The sequence below is a fragment of the Chiloscyllium plagiosum genome, unplaced genomic scaffold, assembly GCF_037043375.1.
Source record: "Chiloscyllium plagiosum isolate Xiang-an unplaced genomic scaffold, Cpla_swu_hap1 HiC_scaffold_27, whole genome shotgun sequence".
In the NCBI taxonomy this organism is placed as follows: Eukaryota; Metazoa; Chordata; class Chondrichthyes; order Orectolobiformes; family Hemiscylliidae; genus Chiloscyllium; species Chiloscyllium plagiosum.
Window position 1 is genome coordinate 62,320,479 of NW_028270165.1, and position 17,791 is coordinate 62,338,269.

General features: G+C 45.4%; 1 protein-coding gene and 1 pseudogene across 2 annotated transcripts in view; both read left to right on the forward strand.

Moving 5' to 3' along the window:
* Positions 1-17,791, forward strand: part of LOC148144411 (uncharacterized) — a 269,470-nt pseudogene that overhangs the window by 120,880 nt on the left and 130,799 nt on the right. The window lies entirely within an intron of this gene.
* The window catches only part of LOC148144421 (uncharacterized), a 59,993-nt gene continuing 43,070 nt past the window's right edge, over positions 869-17,791 (forward strand). The window contains exon 1 of the mRNA XM_087975325.1: positions 869-1,665. Within this exon, the coding sequence (XP_087831451.1) occupies positions 1,168-1,665 (498 nt within the window). The 5' untranslated portion in view covers positions 869-1,167. The remainder of the gene's footprint in view (positions 1,666-17,791) is intronic.

Below are 17,791 nucleotides of genomic sequence, written 5' to 3' on the forward strand. Positions count from 1 at the left end.
CAGTCGCCTGAGGCGGGAATTGAACCCGGGTCTCTGGCGCTGCGAGGCAGCAGTGCTAACCACTGTGCCACCGTGCCGCCTACTATGGGTAAGATGGATTCACTGTGCTAAATTCACTATCATTAAGAGAGTGGTACGTGTAAGGAATGAGCTGCCAGAGGAAATGGTGGATGCTTGTACAATTATGACATTTGAAAGGCATCTGGATGGAAATATAAAATGGAAGGGTTGAGAGGGATATGGGCCAAATGCTGGCAAATGGGTCTAGACTAATTTAGAATATCTGGTTGGCATCGACGAGTTGGACTGTTTCCATGTTGTATATCTCTGACTCTGGCTTGCCACATCTGTATGTTCAGTTTCTCCCTGGTGTCGGTGTTAATGCCTTTGATGTCTCATTTTGCTCTCTCCTTTCCAGGGATGTTAACCACTTAATGTCTGGTTGTTCCTCAAGAACTTGCATTGCAGGTTCACCCTGAACTGACATTATTTTTTGAGCTTCCCAAAATCAGACCTGCTCACTCTCAGCAGTGGACTTATCCAAAATTCAGAGAGGTGTCAGTCTTGAAGTTTTTGCTGTTCTGCCCCTGTAAGATCCTGAATCAACACCTTCAGGAGAATTAGTTAGAGAGGTGTGAGAACAGAGGGGGAGAGAGAGTGGGATGGTGCTTTCAATTTTCAGTGTGGAATAACAAAAGAAAAGAATGTTCTGCAGAAAGTAGAATTGCTTGTTCTGAATTTCTACCTTGCACTGACAGTCATGACTTTTGTAATCTCTTTCTTTTTACAAAGCATTTGATGATCTGAAGATGGAAGTTTCAAAATCAACAGATGAAGGGCTGATGCCTGAAATATCAACTTTCCTGCTCCTCGGATGCTGCCGGACCTGTTGTACTTTTCCAGCGCCGCACTGTTCAACTCTGACACTCCAGCTTCTGCTGTCCTCACTTCGACATCAATGTCCGACGTCACTCAATCCATCAGGACTGCAACAATTTTCAACTATGAGTCTGTGAGAAGGAGCAAAGCCTTTTGATTCCTGTTGGAGCACGTCTTCAGCATCAATGGGAATGGATGAGAGACCCTACTGTTGCAGCGCACTGATTGTGGAACCTGAAGCAATTATACGGCCTGGAAAGAGGAATTCACGTCAGGGAGGGGCTGTACATGCTTTTGTATGCAGCTGAAGCTTCGGCCATGGAGAAACCCAATGGATCCCGCCCCGTGCAGAAACCGTGGAAGTTTGGCGTCTGCGGAAAAGGCTTCCGTGTCCCTTCTATCCTGGAGACTCATCAGCGCAGTCATACTGGGGAGAGGCCATTCACCTGCCCCGAGTGCGGAAAGGGCTTCAGCTATGCCTCCGACCTTGTGAGGCACCACCGGGTCCACACCAGGGAGAGGCCCATCTGCTGCCCCGAATGCGGGAAGGCCTTCAGCAATTCCTCTGACCTGGTGAGGCACCAGCGGGTCCACACAGGGGAGAGGCCCTTCAGCTGCCCCGAGTGTGGGAAGGGCTTTACCCAGGGCTCCACCCTGCTGACCCACAGGCAGGGGCACACCGGAGAGAGGCCGTTCGTCTGCACTGAGTGTGGGAAGGCCTTCAGCAATTCTTCCATCCTGCTGGCCCACCGGCAGCTGCACACAGGGGAGAGGCAGTTCACCTGCTCTGTGTGAGAAGGGCTTTACCCATGCTTCCCATCTGCGGAGGCACCAGCGAGTTCATGTGCCATCGCAGGGGGATTAAAGGAAGGATAGCCAATTGCCTTATTGACTGGACTATCAACCCAGTTCCGGGGACTGCCAGGTTTGAATCCCGCTGTGGCAGATGGTGGAATTGGATTTTGGTCAGAAATCTGGAGTTCAGAACCTAATGAAGAAATGATTGTTTGGGGGACATCACCCATCTGATTCACTCACATCCCTTTTTAGGAAAGGAAACTGCTGTTGTGGGGAAGGATTCACTCAGTTGTCCCAGCTGCATCCTTTACCCGGTCTGGCCTACACGTAACTCCAGACCCACAACAGCATGGTTGACTCTTCATTGCCCACCACTGCCACCAGTCATTCAGTGGGGAAAGACTTACTTGTTTACAGGGTATGGGTTGAAATTGCTGAGTGAGGCAATACTTCCTACAGTTAAGGCTGTACCAAGGATCCAATTACAAACTGACAAGTCGGTGGTGACCAGAGTAAAGAAGGTGAGGTGGTGTGGGGTGGGGGTGCACGCTTTGACCTTAAGCTATTTAAAAAGCAGCTACTTTTTCTACACCTTTTTGCTGGGGGGATCTGAAGCTGTAACAACGTTGGGTCACAATAAAGGTTACCTGAACTTATCGCCGGGCTCAGACTCTCATTGAAGGCTTTGAGCTCCAAGAGGTTTTTTGTTTTAAAGCTGCTCATTTCATTTCAGCCTCCTGCACTAAGTTTCCAATGTCATGTATCAGATGGAGCAGTGAATAAGTAGCTAGTATCATTAGAAATTGTAAATTTTTCAGAAGTGCAGGTACTGCACCGTTTCATCAGCATTGTATAGTTTACTGGCAGCAGCGGCTGTGTTCACGGGAAACGGTGTGGAGGTGCCGGTGTTGGACTGGGGTAGATAAAGTTAAAAATCACACAACACCAGGTTATAATCCAACAAGTTTGTTTGGAAGCACTAGCTTCCAGTGTGCTGCTCCTTCATCGGGTAGCTGTTGGCCGGGGAATAATACACCGATTGTACAGCAAAAGATCACAGTGTCATGCGACTGATAGGATATATTGAACAAACCTAGATTGTTGTTATGTCTTTCATCTTTTAGAATGGGTTGCAGGTTTTGGTTCATTAATATGTAAATCCCAGATCATCTTTAAATTCACGTTCTCGAGATGACTTAATGTTTTATAAAAAAAAAGTGACATCTCAGCTCAGACAATGCATTAAAGATGTGAGGTTCGAGAGTCTGTCAGTATTCCAATCTTGAATCAGACTGGTTCTATTTCCAAAGTAGGAAATTATAAAATATTGCATGGATTGACTGCCTGCAGATTGTGTGCTTTTTGAGCAAAATTGAAAATATCTGCAAATATAATTCTGCCAATACAAATTCACTCCATAGAGTTTTGTGTGTATGTGAGTTTGTGTGAGTGCGTGCGTAAGAGTGAAGTGTGAGTGTGATGGAGTTTAAGCCTGTGAGTGTGTGTGGGGTGTGTGTCTATGAGAGAGGTATGAATAAAAGTGAGAGGTTGCATTTTGCTAAACAAGGAAGGGCTGGACGTAGTGAGTTTTGAGAAGATTTGTAGCTCAGGTTGAGGTTTTGGATGTAGGGTTGCTTGCTAAGCTGCAAGGTTCATTTCCAGATGTTTCGTTACCTACTGGGTAACGTCTTCAGTGGGTTTCAGGTGAAGAATGCAGGAATTTTCAGCATTGCTATGTACAGTTAATGGTAGGTCCCTGGGTCGTGTTGTAGAACAGAGATACTTTGGCGGCGGCAGTGGAGGGGGGGGGGGGTAGTTAGGGGGTTCAGGTATATAGTTCTTTGAAAGTTGCATCACTGGTAGACAGGTGGTAAAGAAGGCATTTCGCACCATTGCCTTCACTGTCCACCCTATTGAGTATAGAAGTTGGGACATCACGTTGAGGTTGTACAGGATGTTGGTGAGGCCACTTTCTGGGTACTGAGTACAGTTTTGGTGGCTCTGTGATAGGAAGAATACGATTAGAGAGGGTTTCGTAAAGATTTACCAGGATGTTGCCAGGACTGGAGGGTTTGAGTTATAAGGAAAGGTTGGGACTGTCTTCATTGGAGTGTAGGGGGTTGAGGGGTGACCTTACTAAGATTTATCAAATCATTAGGAGTGGAGGTAAAGTGAATAGCAAAGAGCTCTTCCTTAAGACCATAAGACACAGGAGTGGAAGTAAGGTCATAAGTCCACTCTGCCATTTAATCATGGCTGACGGGCATTTCAACTCCACTTACCATACTCTCCCCATTGAGATACCAAGAATTTATCAATCTCTGCCTTGAAGACATTTAATGACCCGGTCTCCACTGCGCTCCATGGCAATGAATTCCACAGGCCCACCACTCTCTGGCTGAAGAAATGTCTCCTCATTTCCATTCTAAATTGACCCCCTCTAATTATCAGGCTGTGCCCATGGGTCCTAGTCTCCCTGCCTAATGGAAATAAACTTACCAGCATCCACACTTTTTAAGCCATGCACTATCTTGTAAGTTTCTATTAGATCTCCCCTCAACCTTCTAAATTCTAATGAATATAATTCCAGGATCCTCAGCTGTTCATCGTCTGTTAGGCCTATGATACCAGCGACCATCGTGTGAATCTCCGCTGGGCACGCTCCAGTGCCACTATGTCCTTACTGAGGTGTGGGGCCCAAAATTGGACACAGTATTCTAAATGGAGCCTAACCAGAGCTCCAAGTGTCAGTAGCACATTGCTGCTTTTACATTCCAACTCTCTTGAGATAAATGACAACATTATATTTGCTTTCTTACGCACGGACGCAACCCGCAAGTCAACCTTTAGAGAATCCTGGACTAGCAGTCCCAGATCCCTTTATACTTTGGCTTTATGAATTTTCTCAATGATTAGAAAATAGTCCATGCTGTATTCTTTTTTCCGAACTGCAAAACCTCACATTTGCTTACATTGAATTTCAACAGCCATTTCCTGGACCACACTCCTAAACTGTCCAAATCTTTCTGCAGCCTCCCCACCTCCTCAGAACTACCTGCCTGTCTGCCTAACTTTGTATCATCAGCGAACTTCGTGGGAATGCCCCCAGTCTCTTTATCCAGATCATTAACATATAAAGTGAACAGCTGCAGCCCCAACACTGAGCCCTGCGGGACACCATTTGTCCCCAGCTGCCATTCCGAAAAAGAACCTTTTATCCCAACTCTCTGCCTTCTCTCAGGCAGCCTATCCTCAATCCATGCCAGTAGCTCAACTCGAATACCATGGATCCTCACTTTATTCAGCTGCCTCCTATGAGGCACCTTATCAAAGGCCTTTTGGAAATCTCGGTAGATGACATCCTCTGGGTTTCCCAAGTCTAACCTACTTGTTAACTCTTCAAGTTTGTCAGGCATGACCTTCCCTTACTAAATCCATGCTGACTTATTTTAATCCAACCATGCACTTCCAAGAATTTAGAAATCTCATCCTTAACGATAGATTTTAGAATTTTATCTACAACTGAGGTTAGGCTAATCGGCGAATAATTTTCCAGCTTTTGTCTTGATCCTTTCTTGAACAAAGGACTTACAACAGTGATTTTCCAATCATCTGGGACTTTCCCTGACTGCAGTGATTTTTGAAAGATTACAACCAACATCTCTGCTAATTCTTCAACCACCTCCATCAGAACGCTAGGCTGTAGCCATCAGGGCCAGGAGATTTCTCAATTTTTAGACCTATGAGCTTTTCGAGCACTTTCTTTTTTTGTAATGGCTACCATACTCAATTCTGCCCCTTAACTCTCCTTAATTGTTAGGATATTACTCATGTCTTCCACTGTGAAAACTGACACAAAGTATTTATTAAGTTCTTCAGCTATTTTCTTATCTCCCATCACTAACCTTCCTGCATCAATTTGGAGCAGCCCAATTTCTACTTTTGCCTCTGGTTTGTTTCTTATGTATTGCAAAAAAACTTTTACTATCATTTCTAACATAACTGGTCCGCTTACCTTCATATTTGATCCTCTCCTTCCTTATTTCTCTCTGTTATCTTCTGTTTGTTTTTGTAGTCTTCCCAAGCTTCTGATTTCCCAGTGGTCTTGGCCACTTTATAGGCTCTCTTTTTCGTTGATACATTTCCTGACTTCCTTTGTCAGCCATGGCAGTCTTCTTCCCCCCCACGCTGCCCGATAATCTTTATTTTTTGGGGGATGAACCGCTGTACTGTGTCCTCAATTACACCCAGAAATTCCTGCCATTGTTGCTCTACTGTCTTCCCCACTAGGCTCTGCTTCCAGTCAATTTTTGACAGTTCCTCCCTTATTGCCCTTTATTTAACTGTAACACCATTACATCTAATTTTGCCTTCTCTCTTTCAAACTGCACACTGATCTCTACCATATTATAATCGCTGCCTCCTAAGTGTTCATTTGCTTTAAGATTTTTAATAAAGTCTGGCTCATTACATAGCACTAAGAATTGAAATATGCTCAGTTAGGCCACAATTGAGGACAGTGTGTAAGGGGCGAATGGCCTATTCCTAGCCTTTTGAAATTGGTTCTGGCTCTGTGGAAATAGAACCATTGAGTTGTCGAGCACAAAAAACAATCCTTCGGTATGTGCCAACCAGATAGCCTAAATTAATCTCATCCCATTTGCCAGCCCTTTGTCCATTTCCCTCTAAAACTTCCTATTCATATACCTATCCAGATGCCTTTTAAATGTTATATTTGTACCAGCCTCCACCATTTTTCCTGGCAGCTCATTCAGTTCACACACCAACCTATATGTGAAAAAGTTGCCCCTTGGGGCCGTTTTAAATCTTTCCCCTTTCACCTAAAAACTAATGCCCTCTTGTACTGGGCTCCCCCACCCCAGGGAAAACCTTATCTTTTTCTCATATCCATTCCTGTCAAGATCTTATAAACCTCCATAAGGTCACCTCTCAGCCTCCAATGCTCCAGTGAAAATAGCCCCAGCCAATTCAGCCTCTCCCTGTAGCTCAAACCCTCCAACCCGAGCAACATTCTTATAAATAATTTCTGAACTCTTTTATGTTTCACAACATCCTTCTTGTTTAGTGAGTAATAGGCTGTGAACAATCTATTTTGTTCAGGTCGTAAGAGGGGGCTTTTCTTGAGGCGAATTAACTTTCACACTTTTTTTTTAATCCTTGGGTTCCTTTTAAATCTTTCCCCTCTCACCCTAAACCTGTGCCCTCTAGTTTGGGATTCCCCCTCCCCTGCGGGAGAGACAGGCAAAAGGAATGAGATGTGCAGTCACAGGGAAAAAAATTGTGACTCCCGCCTTTTTTATCCCAAATTGGCAATTGGACACAAGCTCTGTCAGTAACAACCGGCACCGGTCCCCATTGGTCAGGTGGAAAAAGGTGCGCTCTGATTGGGCGGAGCGTGGATGACGCGCGTCACTGAAGGTGGAGACGGAAAGAAGAGAAAAACAAAGATGGCGGCGCGAGGCTGCGGTTTTCTCATCGACTCAGCGGGCGGTTTCTGACGGAGGGAGGGGGGCAGACAGGCACCGTTTACCTCAGAAAATACCTTTAAAATACATTTCACATTAAAGACGGAACTTTTCAAACAAAAGTTGTGAAGAAAAGGAGACAGTCCCCGGTGGGGTTTATTGTTTATTTGTGTATAATTCCCGGGGCCCGGGAAGGGGGAGGTGACGGTTACCGGGTGAACGAGAAAACAAATTAAAAATGTCGGCGGTGGAGGAGAGAGAGCCGGCGCCCGCGGCTTCTTCGGCGGCGGGAGGTGGAGGAGCGGCGGCGGGGGGTAAAGTCCGGCGGAACACAAGCTGGAGGAGAGGCTGCACTCGGTGCTGTGCTGGACCGTGAGCCTGGAGCTACCCGCGGCTTCACTCTACCAGGTACCGGGCTGGGCTGAGGGGGAACCGGGGGATAAGGCGGATCGCCATTAGCCTGGAGCCACAATCACTCCCATTCCTAAAACAAACATAATTTCTATTAGAATCCTATCTAATCCTCCATACACCTTCTATAATCCATGGAGGAGGGCAGGCTGTACCATCTGACTGAACTGTTCCGATATTCAATTGTGTATAATGTATAGATTTTTTTTTATAAAATATACAATGTTATTTAACACATTGGATATGAAATACTGTCATCATGGGATTTGCAGCACTTCACAGCGCTGTAGAAGGTCACAGGCAATATTGTGTACGAGAGCCTGTGCAAACCTCTATGGTTATGTTTTATAAATGTGATTTGAGGTAATTGCACGTAAAATGTGGTCACATGCAGTCATTGGGTAGGATTGTGTGTGTGTAGGCATGTTATTTAGATCCTAGGGTTTTGTCTTGTCCAGTGATGATTCGGCTGTGGAGGGAGGGGAGTGGGCATACTAATTAATCTTTCTACCAAATTCAGCATCTTGAAGACCGTCACTTCTTTGCGATTGTTATCTTCCAAAGAATCAACCTACCCAGTATTTAAATGGACATGTGCATATGTATCGTTGTGCCTGAATGCTAGAACTCTTTTTTTAAAAAAAAAATCCTTTAGTATATTTCCTGTGCTCCATGCATGGCAATTGGACGTGTTTGATTTTTTTCTTGCAAGTGTTGTGAAAAGTAGTCTGATCATGTAAAAGTCGACCCTAGTTCTTCAAAGACAAACAGACCAATATTTGAGAGTCAGTGTGATGGCCGTCATGTTCCACTCCAGCTTTGTAGTCTGTCGGTTGTTCGGCTCTGCTCCCGTCTTGTCAGTATGTTCCACTCAGTTTTCAGAATTACCATAACTTTTTTTTTGCTTTATTCATCATTTGAGCTTCTGCTTATGATACGGTATGAATCTTGACAGGCATGAATTTCAGCCCCTCAAGTAGTATCCAAGTAACAGTTGACCCCCTAAATTTAACCTTGAAAAGTAATCAAAACTTTAACTATTATTTGAGTATATACAATATAAATGAATTAATGTTCATTGCTTCTTCATTTTACGCTATTTTGCCTTATGAAAGGTTTCATATGAACGCTCCACTTTCAGATAGTGGGGAAAACCTGTATCAGTACAATACAGCACAGTCACAAGCCCTTCTTATTTGGTTTAGGCACCCCTGTCAAGCCTGTGCCAATTCTTAATCCTCACTTGGACCTGCTATTTATTGCCTATGTGCGGTTTCTATCCTTCTGTTCATCTCGCGTTCATGTGTCTATCAAGATACACCTTAAACATTGCTAAGGTGCTTGCTTCCACCACCCATCACCCCTCTGTGTGAAAAACCTTCCCCTCCACTTCTCCTGTAGACTGCCCTCTTCTTGCCTTGAACCTGTGCCCTTTTGTAGTTGACCTTTTCACCCTGGGGAATTAAAAAAAAACCTCTGAGTAACATAGAATCCCTAGTGTGGAAAAGACCATTCGGCGCAACATGTGCACACTGACCCTCTGAAGAGTAACCGACACAGACTTATTCACCTACTCCTATTACGCAACATTAGCCCTTGACAAAAGCACACTCTCCCAGAGCATCCACGTCCTCCTGATAGCATGGTGATCAGTACTGCATACAATATTCCGAATGTGGTTGAAATAGATAGCTGTAACATAACTTGCCAACTCTTACACTCAGGGAAGGCAAGCGTGCTGTATGCCTTCTTGACCATCATGCCCATCTCTGTTTCCACTTTCAGGGATCTATATGCCCAGATTCCTCTGCATGCCAGTGCTCCTAAGAGTTCTATTATTTATTGTACAGTTCTTGCATTTCTTTCTTCCTTGTGTCTGTATCCAGCTTCCCCCTAATTCTACTCCCCTCTTCATCTCTTTGCCCACTCATCACCTCTCACATCAGCATATCATAAGACCATAGGAACTGAAATGAGGCCATTCACCCCATTGAGTCCACTCCACCATTCAATCGAGGCTGTTAACTTTCTCAAGCCCATTCGTCCCAGAACCCTTGATCCCCTTTAATACTCAAAAACATTTCTGTCTCCATCTTAAATATGCTCAATGACCTGGCCTCCACAGCCTTCTGTGGCAGTGAATTCCATAAATACACCACTCTCTGGCTGAAGAAGTTTCTCCTTATCTCCCAACTAAAGGGTCTTCCTTTTCCTCTAAGGCTGTACCCTCAGGTCCTAGTTTGTCCTAACAATGGAAACATCTTCCCAACATCCACTCTCTCCAGGCCATTCAGTATCCTGTAGGTTTCAATTGCAACCCCCCTCATCCTTCTAAACTCCATATAATCCCAGAGTCCTCAAAAGTCCCTCATATGTTAAAATTTTCATTCCTGGGACCATTCTTGTGAACCTCCTCTGAACACTCTCCTGGGCCAACACATCCTTACTAATAGGAGGCCCAAAACCGCTCTGTGCTGCAAATGTGGCCTGATCAGAGCCTTATAGAGTCTCAGAAGTACATCCCTGCTTTTGTATTCAAGTCCTGTCAAAATAAATGCCATCATTGCATTTGCTTTCCTAACTACTGACTCAACCTGCAAGTTTACTTTGAGAAAATCCTGGATTTGAACTCCCAAGTCTCTTTGCACTTTGGATTACTGTATTTTCTCCCCATAATCCTTCTGTTCCAACAGTGGCTGCCTGGTGTCAGGGCAGCACTAGTGATTTCCTGACATATGGATTGTATTTGGGGATACCAAGGAATGTCAGGAACTGCGAGTATCTCGGGAGCAATCGTTTTTCCTGGGGGAGACAGAGGAATGTGATGTGGTCCTGTAAACTCCAGAACTTTGATAACTTCACGAGTCAGCAATAACTCTTTCTGGACCAAGAAACGAAAGGGCCAATGAGAAACTGCTACAAGGGAGTTAACAAATAACATACATTAACTATCGCTGGGAAGAAGGAGGCAAAACAATGAGCTATTTCTTTGGACAGATGAGATAATGATGTTTAATAACTGTGTGACAAAAGGACAATTAATTCTGCCTGTAGAAGGAAGGCCTTGGCGTAAAGGGGTTAATTGCAGGACAGGCTGTTTCAAACAGGTGGAAAACCCTCAAGGATAAGAAGGTAAGCTACAGACCAGAGGTCTCCAGAAGGGTGGGGAGGTGGTGTCAGAATCTAAAGAAACGTTACACCACGAATCTGAAAGTGAGGGAACTCCACCAGAATTCAACTCCAGAATGATTTAGCAGCAGTACTTGGAAGAACAACACTGCATCAAACCCCTGTCAACTTCCAGAGATGGGCACTGTTGGTAGAAACAATGTTAAATTCTGCCATCACTTGGGCGATAGCCAAGATGGGGGGGCGGTGGGGGAAGAGGCTGAACTTGCTTACTTGAGGGGTTTTATTTTTTGGTTGCTACCTACAATAAAGTGTAAATCATTGTTTCAACAGTTGGTTGTCTGTGCAGTTTCTGTGTCAGTATTCAAATTAAAGTGATTCACCCACAATCAGAGTGAGAGGCTGGGATCCTTTGCATTCAGCAGGACGGCACATCAATACTGTTATAAAGCGAATGCTGAATCCCCTCCCCTCTCCGAGATCTCAAACCGAAACACCAAAAGAGGAGCGCATTGCCCTATAATCTATAAAATTAGTGTGAAAAGTGGTGTCATCTGCTCTAGTCTTAAAAACAAAAGTAAACCCTGACACTTTAAAATCAACAAAAAGCAATTTTCATATCCAACTTGAATGGTGAACAACTGAACTAATTTATTAACAAACCGAATAAATCCCTTCGAACTACTGACAATTCTGGCATAAAACAGGATTTTTGTCATATGCTGTTCCAATAAATACAAGACCCACTAATATAACAAGAAATAGAATTTAGTCTCTCTGATTACAGCCAGGTTACATGTCTTCCAGAATATTCTGTACATCCTTCTATTGAATCTTTTGTCAGGAATGTCTCCTCCAATTCCTGCTCTTCTGGTTTTTTTGTAAATGATGCTCTCTCATTCACAAATGACTGTCAGGGCTGATTTCTCTCTCTCGTGCTGAGGACTCTTAGCTCTAGCAATGGGGAGTTAGCACTGGGGCTCTGTTCAACTGTCCCCTTCTTTTATACCCTTGATGCTATATTGAGTTTTTACAATAGGATTGGTCCTCTGTTGTCAGATTTAAACTTAATAGGTTTTAGTAGCCAAAGGACCTGATTTAAATTAATTGGCTAAATTGAAAAGTCATTATCTCGGCCTGCTAACTGTACGACCTTTTGATAGAAATGTTTCAGCTTGTGTGCTCTCTGTTGTGATGATGTTACTCCTTTAAGGAGATTATGTTGTTCTTGATTTTTTTTTCCGCAACAGGGGTTGTAAAAGGCAGACGGTCTGATTCATTTGGGCTAAGGGACTTCACTAATGGCCAACAGATATTGGCAAAGGCAACAAAGGTTTGAGATTTTTTTTCTAAAACACTTCTACCGCAAAACCGTCTGCAAGGTCACCCCTCAGCCTTTGACCCTCCAGGGAAAATAGCCCCAGTCTATTTCAGCCTCTTGCAGCAGCTCAAACCCTCCAACCTTGGCAGTATCTTTGTAAATCTTTTCAGAACCCTTTCATGTTTCACAACTTGTTACAAACATGTCGACTAATTCAGAGAAGTCTCTCAATTACAGCTGTAAATGGAGAAAGTGTGTTTAATAATGAGTCATGAATAAAGGCTGCATTAATCTTTTACCATGAAGTTTTACTCCTACATCTCAAAACAGAGCATACAAACCTGGTCAGAAGCAGCCTATGTGATTTAACACACTATTGGCTGTTTTCCAATGAGGACTGACTTTGCACAGAAACCATAGATATTTTAAATGAAGGGGTACCATTTGTTTTAAGGTCAGGTAAACTTAAGTGGCACTGCATTGGTTTAGAAATGAGAGATCCTTGACACACACACAGCTGAAATCATCACTGCACCATTATTAACAAATTGGAATTAAGGCTGGGATGTTTTCCCCCTGGAGCAGAGGAGGATGAGAGGCGAAGTTTATAAAACCGTGAGGGTTACAGATAGGGTTAAGGATTGTTGTCTCTTCCCAAGTATGGCGGAATTTCAAGATTGGAGACACATTTGTATGGTGAGAGGGGAGAGATTGTAAAATTTTTGCCCCACATATTTTTTCAGAGTGTGGTTTGTGTATGGACTGAGCTGCCAGTGTAAGTGGTTAAGGTCGGTACATTAACAACATTTAAAATACATTTGGTCAAATACATGGAGAGGAAAGTCTTAGAAGGATAGTGGCCAAATGCAAGTAAATGAGGTTACTTTTGATGGACATTTTGGTCGGCATGGACCAGTTGGGCCGATGAGCCTGTCTCCGTGCTGTAGCACTGACTCGTGTCTTTTTGTCGCTCCAACAGTTTTGAGTTTTCAGATGAGCATCTCACTTAATCACACTGAATAAAATCTGATCTCATTAGTCAACTCTGATGTGGAAGTGCTGGTGTTGGATTGGGCTGGACAAGGGCAGAAGTCAAATGGCACCAGGTTAGAGTCCAACAGGTTTATCTGAACTCACGAGATTTCGGAGCACTGCTCCTTTGTCAGTGAAGTGACGAAGGAGCAGCATTGAAGAAGGAGCAATGCTCCTAAAGCTTGTGATTTCAAATAAACCTGTTGGTCTGTAAGGTGGTGTTGTGTGACTTCTGATGTCTTCAGCTGTGGGTTTGTGTCGAACTTAATGGGATATTTTGTCCAATACGGCATTTTTAAACAGTATCATTTGGAGGGATTCATTTGAAACCTTTCAAGAGGTGAGTTCAACAAGACTGAACTATTCAAAGTTACTTGGACTCCATTTTAAAACTTACATCAGGACCGGTAGACATAGAGACTTACAGCACAGAAACAGACCCTTTGGTCCAACTCATCGATGCTGACAAGACATCCTAAATTAATTTGGTCCCACTTGTCAGTATTTGGCCCATATCTTCTCAACCCTTCCTATTCATGTCCGAAATCAGATGCCTAAGTGGTATAATTGTACCAGCCTCCACTTTCTCTGGAAAGTCATTCCATACACACACTACCCTCTGCGTGAAAACATTGCCCCTTACGTCCCTTTTAAATCTCTCACCCAGCCAAATAGCCTATCCCTGCAGCTCAAACCCTCCAACCCCCGGCAACATCCTGGTAAATTGTTTCTGATACAGAAGCCAATGTTTCGGGAAGAACCCTTCTTCAGTCCTGAAGGAGGGTTAATACCTGAAGTGCTAACTTCGCCTCTTAATGCTACCTGGCTTGCTGCATTCTCCCAGCCTCCTGCTTGCCTCCTTTGATTTCCAGCAACCACAATTTTTTTTTTGTTTCTAACAAATGGCGGAGCAGACACAGTGGGCTGAATGGCCTAATGTCTGCTCTTGTGGTCTTAGCTTTCTGTGGATTGTTTCAGTGGGGACGTGCAGTCCCAGACTCCGAGTAGCGTTGCCCACTGGAAGCAAAGTTTATGGATCACAGAATCCCTCCAGAATGTAAACAGGCCCTTTGGCCCACAAGGCAACACCAACCTTCCGTAGAGTTACCCACCCAGACCCATTCTCTTAACCCTATTACTTTACATTTACTTGGAGAAAGTGAGGACTGCAGATGCTGGAGATCAGAGTCGAGAGTGTGGTGCTGGAAAAGCACAGCAGATCAGGCAGTATCCGAAGAGCAGGAGAATCAATGTTTCAGGCATCATTACTGAGGAAGGACTTATGCCCAAAACGTCGATGCTCCTGCGCCTCAGATGCTGCCCGACCTGCTGTGCTTTTCCAGCACCACGCTCTTGACCAGTCTACATTTACGCCTGACTAATGCACCACGCTGACACATCCCTGAACACTATGGACAATTTAGCTAGGCTAACTCACCCTAACTTGTACATCTTTGTATTGTGGGAGCAAACAGGAACACAGAGGAAACCCACGCAGACATTGCAGGAGAACGTTCAAACTCCATACAGACAGTCTCCCCAAGAGTAGAATCAAATCCGGTCCATGGCTCTATGAGGCAGCTGTGCTAACCACTGAGCCACCATGCCGCCCTGAGCCACTGTGGGGTTGCAGTTGGGGGTGCGGGGCAGTGTGCAGTCCAGATTTTTTTTTTTAAAAAGCCCACCAACTTTCCCACTGCACCCATTGCAAGAATGGGGCAAGATTTAGTCCACAGTAGCGTCACTGACTGAATCCAATTGTTGGGAGCACTGGTGCCCCCGCTGGTGTCTTCGCAAATTGCTGGAAAATGTGAACCTCTTACCACACTCAGGGCAGCAGAATAGCCTCTCCCGTGTGTGAACCTGCCGGTGAGTCAGCAGATTGGAGGAATCGCTGAAGCCCTTGCCACACTCTGGGCTGCTGAGTGGCCTCTCCCCTGTATGGACCCACCGGTGGGTCAGCAGAGCAGAAGAATTGCTGAAGCCCTTCCTGCACTCGGCAATAGAATGGCCAGTCTCCCGTGTGGACCCGCCGGTGGGTCAGTAGGTGGGAGGAGCGGTTAAAGCGTTTCTCGCACTCTGGGCAGGAGAATGGCTTCTCCCCAGTGTGGACCCGCTGGTGCCTCAGCAGGTGGGAGGAATTGCTGAAAGCCTTCCCGCACTCAGGACAGCTGAAGGGCCTCTTCCCCCGTGTGGACCCACTGGTGGGCCACGAGGTTGGAGGAGACCGCAAAGCCCTTCCCGCACACTGAGCAGGAGAATGGCTTCTCCCCAGTATGGACCCGCCAGTGGGTCAGCAGGGAGGAGGAACTGCTGAAGCCCTTCCCACATTCAGGGCAGGGGAACGGCTTCTTGCCTGTGTGGACCCACTGGTGCCTCAGCAGGGCAGAGGAATCGCTAAAGGCCTTCCCGCACTTGGGGCAACTGAATGGCCTTCCCCACCCCCCCCCCCCCCCCCCCCCCCCCGTGTGGACCTGCTGGTGCTTCAGGTCAGAGGATTTGCTGAAGGCCTTCCCACAATCAGAGCAGGGGAAGGGCCTCTCCCTGGTGTGGACACGCTGATGCGCCAGCAAGTGGGAGGAGTGGGTGAAGCTGTTCCCGCACTCGGGGCAGGTGAATGGTCTCTCCCCAGTGTGGACTTGGTCCAGCAGGTGGGAAGAGCGGATAAATCCCTTCCCACACTCTGGACAGGAGAACGGCCTCTCCCTGGTGTGACTGCGCTGATGAATTTCCAGGGCAGATGGGACACTGAAGCCTATCCCGCAGTCACCACACTTCCACGGTTTCTCCATGGGGCGAGATTCCTCTGGTTTCTCCATGGCCAAAGCTTCAGCTGCACACAAACGCATGTACAAACCCTCCCTGCCGTGAATTCCTCTTTCCAGGCTGTATAATTGTTACAGGCTGCACATTCAATGCGCTGCCACAGTAGCGTCTCTCATCCAGCTCCACTGATGCTGAAAGCATACTGAAACTGAAACACAAAACAAAGAGTTTTGCTCCTTCTCACAGAATCATAGTCGAAAATCGTTAGAGTCCCAATGGATTGATTGACTGTCTGTCATTGACATGAAAATGAGGACTGCAGATGCTGGAGAGTCAGTCAAAATGTGTGGTGCTGGAAATACACAGCAGGTCAGGCAGCATCCAAGGAGCAGGAGAGTTGCTGTTTCGGGCATAAGCCCTTCAACTACTGAATTTGAAACTTCAGTCTTCAAATCTTCAAATGCACTGGAAAAAACAGATTATGAAAGTTATCACTGTCAGTCAGGGTAGAAATTCAGAACAAGCAATTCTACTTTATGCGAACATTCTTTTCTTTTGTAATTCCATGAAATTGAAAGCACCATTACCCTACTCTGATTTCTCTACATTTACACCTGATTAATGCATCTAATCTACACATCCTGGACATTATGGACAATTTAACATGGCTAATTCACCCAAACCTGCACATCTTTGGATAGTGGGAAGAAACAGGTGCACTGGAAGAAATCCGCAGCAAACACCAGACGGAGAATGTGCAATATCCACACAGACAACGGCCCCGAGGCTGGAATTGTATCTGGCTCTCTGGTACCGTGAGGCAGCATCACTAACCACAGACACCGTACCTTCCTTTTCCAGTCCCGCCACCAAGTCACTCAGCTTGAGCTCAAGCAAAGCACTACGTTTAATTTTCGCTTCACACACACACTGAACTTTCGGCCCGTCCCCACTTCCCTTACAGGAAATGCAAACAGCTGGGGGGTTGCCACGTCGAATCCCTACAGTGCGGAATGAGGCCATTTGGCCCAACAACTCTCCATTTACCTCCGACTAATATACCTAATCCACACATCCCTGAACTCTATGGGGCAATTTAGCATAGCCAATTCACCCTAACCTGTACATCTTTGGACTGTGGGAGGAAACCGGAGCATCTAGATGAAACCCACACAGCTACACGGGGGGGGAACAATGTGCAAACTCCACACAGACAGACAGTCACCTGAAGCTGGAGTCAAATCCTTGTCCCTGGTGCTGTGAGGCAGCAGTGTAACCACTGAGCCACGTGCTGCCCGTGTGTGCTGAAAGAGATGCAATGTGGAACTTTATTGACTGTACCGCACAGTGGATTGTTGAGTAAGGTTGAGTCTCAAAGGATCTGGAAAGAGGTAGCCAACATTTAGGAGCGCATTGCGACAGATGCTGGAATCCGTCCTGAAAACAACAAATGCTGTAGATCACAGCTGGTCAGACAGCGTCCACATAGAGAGAGCAAGCTAACATTTCACGTCTTCTTTGAGATTTATAAAATCTTGCTGGATACAGAGAAGATGAATGCCAGGAGTCATTTCCCTGGAATGAGGGATTTCAAGACTAGCGGACATATTTTTAAGGTGAGAACAGAAAGATTTAAAAACAAAATAAGGGGCAACATTTTTACACAGAGTGCTTCACGTGTGGAATTAATTTCCAGAGGAAGCGGTAGATACGCCTACAGTCACAACATTTAAATGACATTTGGATAAGTACATGAATGTTCAGACGGATATTGGGCCAAGTACATGTAGGTGGGACTAGTTTAGTTTGGGATTATGGTCAACATGGACTGGTTGGACCGAAGGATCTGTTTCCGTGCTGCGTGACTCTGAATGGATACAGTGGATGTAGGGAAGATGTTTTCACCAGTAGGAGAAACGAGGACCAGAGGACACAGGCTCAGGGTGAAGGAATGCCTTCAGAACTGAGA